Genomic DNA, 11047 nt, shown 5'->3' with positions numbered 1-11047 from the left:
CGCTCTTCCCATTATCGATAAATACCAATCCCGCCTCGGCCATTCTCTCCCCTCCATGTACAAAACAGGCCATGGCATCACCACCTGCCATCTCACAGGCCTGAAAGTCCTCAGACAAGGGGTCCTTTTTTCACATCTGCTTCATTCCACACTTTTGCTTTTCACACCAGCATTTTAGCCCATGATTCACTTCCTGCCGGCGATCCCAGGATTGCTATGTGTCAAGCGGGACAAAATATTGCATCCCTGCACAATCACATTCCCTTCCAAATCAAGGTAATAGCACACCTAGAATACACAGTGTTAAAAATATCTAGGATGGAAATAAATTTTAAGTTGGTTTAGAAATGCAAAAATATTATTTTTAAAGTATTTATTTATTCCACATACAGATAATACAGATAATATTTTTAGGATATAATTAAATTCCTTAAAAAAATAAAATTAAAAAAATTATATATATATATTTTTTATAATAACATACTTTTATAAACTTAAAATAATATAATTGTTCATCAAATAATATAATTATTAATAATATATTATAACTGTTCATTAAATAATATCATTATTAATAAAATAATATAATTTTTCATTAAACAGTATGACTATTCATGAAATAATATAACTATTAATATTAAATTTCAAGTTAAAAATATTAAAATACACTGTTAAAAATATCTAAGATGGAAATAAATTTGAAATTGGTTTAGGAGTGTGAAAATATTATTTTTAAAGTATTTATTTATTCCACATGCAGATAATACAGATAATATTTTTAGGATATAATTAAATTCTTTAAAAAAATAAAACTAAAAAAATTATATATTTTTTATTGTTTTTTTTGTATAATAACATACTTTTATAAACTTAAAATAATATAATAAAATAATATAATTGTTTATCAAATAATATAATTATTGATAAAATATTATAACTGTTCATCAAATAATATTATTATTAATAAAATAATATAATTTTTCATCAAACATAATGACTATTCATGAAACAATATAACTGTTAATATTAAATTTCAAGTTAAAAATATTATATTTTTTAACATTATAAATATTTATATAATAACATTAGAAAGTTAAATAAAGAATTTATCCACTATAATTTAATTTTTTATACAATAAAAATTCATACTTGAAAACATTAAAAACGTTAAAAGTCTAATTCTAATATTCTAATATTATAATGTGAGATAAATATTTTTTTATTTTATTTGCAAACTACCTTATCACTTATCCTTTTACCTCTTGCGTTTAACCAGCTGTTTCCTTATCTATGTATAGGCCATTCAGCTGCCTTTCATCCATACATTTATTCAAGTCCAGTTCATTAAAAAAAATATTTTCAGGTGCGTTTTTAGCATCATCTTCATACCTTTATTCCCCACAAACCTCGCATCATTCTTTTTCTCCATCTTTCCCGCACCAACACAATTTGCAGCTAATTAATGAATGAGAATAGGATCCCTATGGAACACTTGCTTCGTTGACAAAGATTCAATCCCTCCACCATTGCTTGACGGACTACATCAAAGAAAAATAATTCATGTTCGCCGCAGTTGATACTCAATAGTGCTACCAGCCCACCGTTGATAGCATTAGTGTCCCATGTTTTTGAAAACTGTCAACGACCCTGTAAATCAAGACCCACACCGCCTGCAAAAACCTGTCCACTTATCTAATCTCTGGTGTATAATCAGTACAGTACAGAGTACATGTATATACATCACCACGTAATATTTATATATTTAGCTAGTCTCTTCAACAAGTCCTTGGATTTTATGACTTAAATTAACGATAGATGATAGTCTTTTATTCTAATGATCTTCCAAGAAGTTCATTGTGTTGTTGTAAAGATTGGGACAAAATAAAGTATGATTTGGTTGAAACTACAGATTTATATATTTTTTGATATTGAGTTAATTTATATGTAATTACTTTGTTTGATGATCGAAGATGACGAGTTTTGGATGTATGTTTAGGCGAGTAATTCAATGTAGTTTCATACAATGGTTGATGTTGATATATGTATTCTTGGATGAGTTACCTCTAGTAATACGATGTTGTTTTTTCGATAAGAAATATGTGAGTCTTGTCGCATTTTTGGCTAGTTATTTGATTAATAGCATAATTTCTTATAGGATGGTTGAGTTTCTTGTTTTTATAAACAGCCGGCCGGTAATGCTTGTGAAATTTTATAAAGGGATGTGCAACAAAGGTTGCCGCATTCTGTCATCAAGGCTTCATCATCAGACAGTGTGCCCTAAGAAAACAGCTGTTCATAGAAAATTCCTATTATATATTCATTTCTTGTTTAAATGGCAATTAGTTAACTTGGGGAGTGTGAGAAAACGACTCTCCAGATGAGGGTGTCTTTGCTCATGATGTTAGTAATGTTCTGGCTTATGACAACTGAATCTTCAAGCCAAGATGTGAAACCTGGGTGCCAAGAAAAATGTGGGAATGTTAGTGTTCCTTATCCCTTTGGGATTGGGAAACCTGACTGTGCCATGGATGAGCATTTCTTTCTGAATTGCAGTTCAAATGACGGTGGTGCTGAACTGTGGTTTAGAAGCAACATGACTGCTCGTAAAATATCGCTGCTGGAGGGCACAGTGACTGTAAGCATTAGTACGGCATATGACTGTTATGACAAATTGGGGAATGAAAATCGCATTTTCGATCAGTCAATGAAACTTGGACCAGGCCCTTTTACGTTCTCAGACACCCTAAACATATTCACAGCTATCGGCTGTGATACGGCTGCCCAGGTGACCAACGAAGAGTTTACATATGGAGCTGCCTGTCTATCCCTATGCACAAAATATGTGAACATGACAGATGCAAATACTTGCTCAGGTTCTGGATGCTGCCAAACCTCGATTCCCATGGGCCTCAAGTCACTTGATATTTCATCTTATAGTTTTTTCAACCACTCGAATGTTTCGGATTTCAATCCCTGTGGATTTGCATTTTTAGCGGATACGCGCTCCTTTCATCTTTCAGATTGGCCGCTCAGTCGCATGGCAGATGGAGAAGATACATCAGATGTTGCGATTGAATGGGTAGTTAAGAATGAGACATGTGAACAGGCTAAAGCTAATACAAGTGCATATGCTTGTGGCATTAATACAAACTGCACTTATTCAGAGAATGGTCAGGGATATCGTTGCGTATGCAATGAAGGCTTCGAAGGAAACCCCTATCTTGAACAAGGATGCCAAGGTAAACAGATTGATGCTTTTTGGAATTTCTGAAATCTTAATAGTTCTTCTGGTTATATTCACAAAAGAAACAGTACTTTTCTACATTTTGATCCGATCATGTGGGGTATTTCCTTTCCTAATTTAATATGCATATAAATAATTTTAAGGTTTATAATCATATACTGATTCCTTGTGTTTTTATAGATATTGATGAGTGCAAATATCCAGAAAGATACCCATGTGAAGGTAAATGCAAGAACACTATTGGAAGCTACAAATGTCATTGTCCATTTGGCGAGTATGCTAATGGTGAAAACGGTTGTCAGGGATTTGGTGGTATCATAATTATATCAGGTAAATATCCTTTGCATTTTCTCATTCCGCTGTGACATTTTTTTTTCCTGGGAGAATACTCTTGCCATTACTAGATACAAATTTCCAGAAATCCCTTCACATTACTCTGGATTATCAGAAATTAAGATTTTGCCTACAGTTATAGCACAACCGTTTCTTTCTTTAAAGTTGCTGATTTCATATCCTATGATCTCTTTCTTTCAGTAGCTGTTGGGGCAGCAGTTTTCCTATTGATTATTTGTTGCCTACTCTATGTAATCTGCACAAAAAGAAGAAGGGACAAGAACTTCAGAAAAAATGGGGGAATGGTTTTGAAGCATCAGCGAGTAAGGATTTTCAGAGAGGCAGAGCTGGAAAAGGCAACCAACAATTATGTTGAAGATCAGAAACTTGGGGAAGGTGGTTTTGGTTACGTTTACAAGGGAGTTTTAGCAGATAATACCCTGGTTGCTGTCAAGAAGTTTAAAGGGGTAGACAAGGATCAGCTGAACGAAGAATTTCAGAAAGAAATTGGCATTGTTTCACAGGTCAACCACAGGAATGTGGTCAAGCTCTTGGGCTTGTGTTTGGAAACCAAAGTGCCATTGTTAGTTTATGAGTTCATTTCAAATGGAACTCTTTACAAGCACATCCATGATAAAAGGTCACAGATATTAGCTTCCTGGAGCAATCGTCTGAGGATAGCATCAGAGATTGCCCTTGCACTTGATTACCTGCATTCTCTAGCAGACCCTCCAGTTATTCATGGAGATGTCAAGTCAGTGAACATACTTTTAGACTATAACTACACGGCAAAGGTTGCAGATTTTGGAGCTTCAGTGCTGATTTCTTCAGGCCAAAGCTTTATAGCCACAAAGATACAAGGGACTTTTGGCTACCTGGATCCAGAGTATCTTATGACGGGTAATTTAACACCAAAGAGTGATGTCTTCAGTTTTGGGGTTGTTCTCATGGAGCTTCTCACAGGACAAAAGCCAAACTCCCATGTCAAGTCTGGAGAAACAAGGAACATTATTGAATACTTTATCTCAGCACTGGAAAATAATAATCTTTTCGGAATTTTGGATTTTCGGGCAGCTGATGAAGGTGACATGGATGAGATAGAAGTTGTTGCCGAGCTTGCAATAAGATGTGTCAACAGCATGGGCATAAACCGCCCGACCATGAAGGAAGTATCCGATGAGCTTGCTAAGCAGAAGGCCCTTCATGAAAGTTCTTGGTCACAGCACAAAAATGATGACACCAAGCATTTGCTAAGTGAATCGCCACGCTCTTTCTCCGAAAGTTCAAGTCCTTCCTCAAGTCATTGTCAGAGCACTCATAGCGTTATATCATTTCAGAGTGAGAACAATACTGACCGTTTAAACTCGCCAATTATCATTTTGTGACATTGATCACTTGGACAACCTCGTGATGTCTGAATCTGAATTGTTTTGATATGCAGTTCTATTCGTAGTGTTGGAATGCCACATTTTAGCAAGCTGTAGCGATATGTGAACCAAATAGTTTGAATTATTAAGTTGTAGCTTTATGGACTGTGATGGTGTCAAAATATATCTCTCCGTTGATTTGCCCAGCAATTTAGCAATGTCAGTCAGATTATATCAAGACATAATTAGCCTAGCCTATCTATTTATAGAGTGATTATAGCTATAAATATTTTGTGATTTCCTGTATATTTTAGCTTCCTATATAATTAGGCAAATTGATGTAATTGTTGAGATTCGGCCATGTAATTAACTCAAACTTGGCTATATAATAAGTAGAACACTCATAAAGAGATCATCGAATATAACTGACTAGAGCCAAAAACTTAGGTTTTCTGGGTCAATTCCTCGAGGGTTGTTGAGTCAACTTACAGGTTCATTGTGGTGTGACTTTTGTGGCTTTGAGGGTTGTTGAGTCAACTTAGGCTGTTTTCTTTGGTTTCAGGAATCTCTAGAAATTAGAGGTTCATTGTGGTGTGACTTTTGTGGCTGGTTGCGCTGGACAGATTATAATGCACACAGTCTCTTCTCTTTCTAGGGCAAACAATTGTTTTGGGCTTGTTCTTTTTGTGTTGCGATGCTTAGTGTCACGGGGTTAAATTTTTCGCAACGAAATTCAACCCCCCCCACGTCCATGCCAAGTCGCAAGCTCAACGACTCGCATAGACCATTGCACGCTGCCTGCCGAATTCGTTTCTGCCTACGCAAGGCTGCCGCTGTCCATCGCTGCCGAATTCTAGGCAATGTGCCCTCGTTGGCGCGTCCCCACGCCTAGAGCCTTAACAAACCACCCCTACTAGAAGAGTCTGACGTCCTCGTCGGAATAGATGTGAGGTAGTTTTGCACTTGATCCTCAAATTGCCACAAATCTGTGTCCTTCTCCCACGAAACCTCTTCATTCGTCTTCCATTTCACTAAGAATTCTGTTCGTCGATTCTTTTTGTGTTGGCCAAGTCGACGATGATCCATAATCTTGACGATACCATCGACAAATTGCTTGTGAATCGTAAGAGGAGCTCGTTGCGACTTACTTCTTTTCGAATCCTCATTGTCTTCATAAAATGGTCGTAAGTAACTTACATGAAAAGTAGGATAAAGCTTCAGCCGTTCGGGCAGCTTCAATCTATAGGCGACAACCCCTACTTTTTCAATGACCTCAAAAGGCACCAACCCTCGGTGCTTCGACATCCCCACAATTTTCTTCTAAATTTGCGGAGTTAACTTGAGCAACACCTTGTCACCCACACTGAATTCCAGTAACCTTCGCTTTTGATTTGCATATTTGAGCATCCTCTTCCTTGCCTTACGCAAACTATCTTGAGCTTGCTCAAACAACTCTTGTCGCTCCATCGCAAATCTGTATGCCGCTGGACTCTTCCCACCAGATATCTGCACTACAATCTCGGCAGGAGTTTGGGGTTGTGTTCCCAAAACCAGCTCAAATAGACTTGCTTTTGTTGCCGAGGATTTTTGAAAATTATAGCAAAACTTTGGACTATCTAGCAACTCCAACCAGTTTCGCTGCATTGCTATCACGTAGTGTCTCAAATATTCCTCTAGCAAAGCATTTATCCTTTCTATCTGCCCATCAGTCTGCGGATGGTTGGCATTCAAAAACTTCAACCTTGTTCCCATCATGTTGAACAATGCTATCTAGAATCTACCCGTGAATCGCACATCATGATCGCTTACAATGTCTGAGGGTACTCTAAAGTATTTCACCACGTTGCGGTAGAATAAGTCAGCGGCCACTTCGGCTGTACACACCACAGGGGCAGCTACAAACACCGCATACTTGGTGAATCTGTCCACGACAACCATGATCGTGTTCATGCCATCCACCTTTGGAAAGCCAACAATGAAGTCCATCGAAACTGACACCCAAGGCTTCTCTGGAATCGGCAGCGGCTGTAATAAGCCTGCTTCTCGCTGCCGCAAAGTCTTGTCTTGTTGGCACACAAGACAAGTCCTGACGTAAAGTTCTACATCGTCTTCCATCTTCGGCCAATAATAAGTCTGCGACAAGAGAGCAACCATCCTTTCTCTACCTGGATGTCCTGCCCATTGCGGATCATGAGTCTCCGTCATTAAGTGTTTTCGCAGCTCCCCCTTTGGCACAAAGATTCGACCCCCCTTTGCATAGAGTACGTCTTGTCCCAGCCAATACCTCTGTATTGTCCCTTCTCGTACAAGCTCAACCATTTTCTTGTACGCTGCATCTTCCCCAGCAGCTAGACGAAGTCGTCCCAGCATGTCCGACTCCACCTGAACAATAGCAAGAACAGTAGCAATTACCTCGCGTCTGCTGAGTGCATCCGCAACCTGATTATGGCTCCCCGGTTTGTGCTCCCATACAAAGTCATATTCGGCCAAGAATTCCTGCCACCGAGCCTGTCTCTGTGACAATTTCTTCTGTGTCCTGAAAAATGTGTTCGCCACATTATCAGTCTTGACCACAAATTTTGGCCCCAACAGATATACTCTCCATATGCCTAGGCAGTGCACCACTGCCGTCATCTCTTTCTCATGCGTCGAGTAATTCTGTTCCGCATCAGTTAGCTTCCGACTCTCAAAAGCAACTGGATGTCCCTCTTGTACTAGCACTCCCCCAATGGCCCTATCCGAAGCATCCGTATGCACTTCAAATGGCTTCTCAAAATCAGGCAGCCCCAAAACTGGAGCTGACGCTACCGCTGTTTTCAGCTTCTCAAAAGCTAGTTGGCAGTCAATCGTCCATTCCCAACTCCGATTCTTCTTCAGAAGATCCGAGAGAGGAGTTGTTTTCTTGCTATAGCCCTCAATGAATCGTCTGTAGTAGTTTGCAAGCCCCAAAAATGACCTCAATTCCGGGACTGATTTTGGTGCTGTCCATTCAACGATGGCTTGAATCTTCCGTGGATCCATCTTCACCTGTCCTTCGCCAATTAAATGGCCTAAGAACATAATTTCATCTCTTGCAAACTCACACTTTTCCCTCTTTACATACAATTCATGTTCTCTCAATCTACTTAAGACTTTAGAGAGATGAGTTACATGTTCTTCAATGCTTCTACTATAGATTACAATGTCATCTAAGTAGACTACAACAAAATTATCTAAGAAATCATATAGCACATCATTCATTAGATTACAAAATGTTGCTGGAGCATTTGTTAGGCCAAATGGCATAACTAGAAACTCGTATGAGCCATACCTCGTCACACAAGTAGTTTTATGCTCATCCCCATCAGCAACCCGCACTTGCCAATACCCCGACCGCAAGTCCAATTTCGTGAAGATAGAGGCTCCGCACAATCTATCCATCAAATCCTGAATTAAAGGGACAGGATATTTGTTTTTGATTGTTACCTTATTGAGTGCTCGGTAGTCCACACACATGCGAAGGCTTCCATCCGCCTTCTTTTGAAACAGCACAGGAGCACCATATGGAGCCTTGGAAGGGCGGATAAATCCCGAGTCAATCAGCTCTTCCAATTGTTTCCTCAGTTCTGCCAATTCCATTGGCGACATTCGATAAGGGGCTTGAGATGGTGGCTTTGTCCCCGGCACCAACTCAATTCGATGGTCGATGTTTCTCCTAGGTGGGAGTTTCTTCGGTAGCTGAGGCGGCATCACATCTTCGAATTGCTGCAGCATGCTAGCAATTTCGTTTGGCACCTCCCCACAATAGTCTGCCTTCTCATCAACTATTGTCGCAAGAAACACTTCCCCTCCCTTCCGCAATGCTTTGTCAAGAGCAATTGCCGAAACCAAGCTCTTCCCCCCTTTCACCGCTTTCACAGCTGTGATATTGCAACATGGGACGAAACATGGGCATCCCTCACTTGCAATCATGACTCCATTGAGATATGGCATCAAAACTATCTTGGCTTTTCGTAAGAAATCTAGACCAAGAATAATATCGTAATCGTCAAGATTTACGACCAACACATCATGCTTACCTCTCCACTGATCCAGTATTATCGGCACATCATAAGACATCCCAGCAATTCTCTGTGCCTTCGAGTTTACTGCCTTCATGGATGTATGGCTATCACTCAGCCGCAAGCCAAGTTCCTTCACCAGCCGATCTGCCACAAACGTGTGGGTTGCTCCTGAATCCAGCATAGCATTCACGTTTTTGCCGTTTATCCCAATCCTCACATACATCAGGTTGTCCGTAGCCCCTGACTTTCCTTTCCGCAATGTATCAATCCTCGCCAAGTCTTCCTCGACAGGGCAAGTTTCGGCAGCCGCATCCCCCGATTCTGCTACCAGGCAGTTTATCACACGCATGGGATTGACATGCGTAACTACCCCCTCATCCTCATCGCTACCCCCAGCCCGGATAGCATTCAACTTCTCCCGCTTCGGGCATTCCCTCGCAAAGTGAGGTCCATCACAAATGAAGCAACTAAAATTCGGTTTCGGACTCTTACCTTGTGCACCCATAAACTTGGCCTTGCCCTTCTCTGCGGCAGTAGCCTTCGATGCACCCCCACCGAATTTCTTCTTCATCTTATCCTCCTTGTTCCTTCCCTTAGCCTTGAAGGAGGCAGATGTATAGCCCTCTCTAGTAGTTGATTTGAAATCAACCAAACTGTCCGCAGCAGCAATAGCGGAGGACAGATCCTTCACGTTCTGTCGCCTTAGTTCCGCTTGCGCCCAAGTTTGCAACCCGGACATGAAGTTGAACAGCCTGTCCTCCTCGGACATATTCTCGATGTCGAGAATTAAAGAACTGAAAGATTTAACATATTCGCGAACTGACCTTTCATGTTTGAGCCTTTTCAATTCCTCCCGTGCCATCCACGACGCATTGTTGGGAAGGAATTGCTCCTTTAGCTCCTGCTTGAGACGATCCCATGTCTCAATCTTTGGACGTCCAGCACTTAAGTCATCTTTGGTTCTCGTCCGCCACCAAAGTTTCGCATCACCCGTGAGGTACATCACGGTAAGATCCACTTGTTCAGCCACGCCGATCTTAGCAACACTAAAGTATTGCTCCATGTCCCATAAGAAATTCTCAAGTTCTTTGGAACTTCTTGCCCCACCAAAAGACTTCGGTTCAGGCAACTTAGGCTTCGATGTACTTACCCCAATAGGAGTGTTTCGCACGGCCCTTTTCAGAAGAGCAATCGCCTCTTCGGCAGCTTCCAATCTTTCACTTGATTCTGCCGCAAGAGAGATGTACAAGCTCTCAGCCCTTTCAGCGCATTCCATAGCATCCTTCAAGCGATCCATGATGGAACGTTCCTCGTCTTCTTCCTCATTCAACCCTATCAAGGTTTCAAGACGCATCAACCGTTCCCGAATACTTTCCATGACTTCTGCTGCACGTTAAAATCAACCGTGCTCTGATACCAATTGTCACGGGGTTAAATTTTTCGCAACACAATTCAACACAATGCGGCAGTCTAGTCCCAACTAAACTCAGCCTTGCCTCCCCTTTTCGCTCGTGTTTCCTACGACTATGTGTTTCGCTCACCCAACGAAGTTCCCACAATTGCCAAGTCGTATAATAAGGAACAAACACAAGCAAGCACACAAGTTTACAAGAATACCTCTCAACCTTTATTTATCTCATCAACAAAGGATTACACAATACAAGTGTGTGTGCTATGCACAAAATCGCATGCTACACAGCAGAGGCTTGGCAGCCTATTTATAGACAAGTGTGAGTTGCTAGGCTCACCCATAATCCCTATTTTTCAGGCCATAATGGGGCACTTACTCCCCATGATCTCCATGATCTCTCATTTTCGGGGCATAGTGGAGCACTTGCTCTCCCATTAACTTAGTGGCTTACATAGTGGAGCACTTCCTTCCCCTCTCAGCTGCCACTTCCCCACATTTTCCCCCAATGATACAACCATATTCTGCCTATCCGCATGGCAGTCCCTACTGCCTATTCTGCTGCGTCAGCTGCTGACTTAGAAGGTCCATCACCTAAGCTCCCACGTCCATGCCAAGTCGCAAGCTCAACGACTCGCATAGACCATTGCAC

The 11047-nt window shown here is 40.7% G+C and overlaps 1 protein-coding gene across 1 annotated transcript in view; it reads left to right on the top strand.

Annotated features, from left to right (window-relative positions):
* Positions 1-5106, top strand: part of LOC105119003 (wall-associated receptor kinase 2-like) — a 7712-nt gene extending 2606 nt beyond the window's left edge. Inside the window, exons 4-8 of the mRNA XM_011017096.1 lie at positions 171-276; positions 1299-1363; positions 2554-3239; positions 3425-3574; positions 3779-5106. Coding sequence (XP_011015398.1) covers positions 171-276; positions 1299-1363; positions 2554-3239; positions 3425-3574; positions 3779-4962 — 2191 coding nt within the window. The 3' untranslated portion in view covers positions 4963-5106. The remainder of the gene's footprint in view (positions 1-170; positions 277-1298; positions 1364-2553; positions 3240-3424; positions 3575-3778) is intronic.
* The last annotated feature ends 5941 nt before the right edge of the window (positions 5107-11047 follow it).

This window comes from Populus euphratica, unplaced genomic scaffold, assembly GCF_000495115.2.
Source record: "Populus euphratica unplaced genomic scaffold, PopEup_1.0 scaffold5.1, whole genome shotgun sequence".
NCBI lineage: Eukaryota > Viridiplantae > Streptophyta > Magnoliopsida > Malpighiales > Salicaceae > Populus > Populus euphratica.
This window is presented reverse-complemented; position numbering and strand designations above follow the sequence as displayed.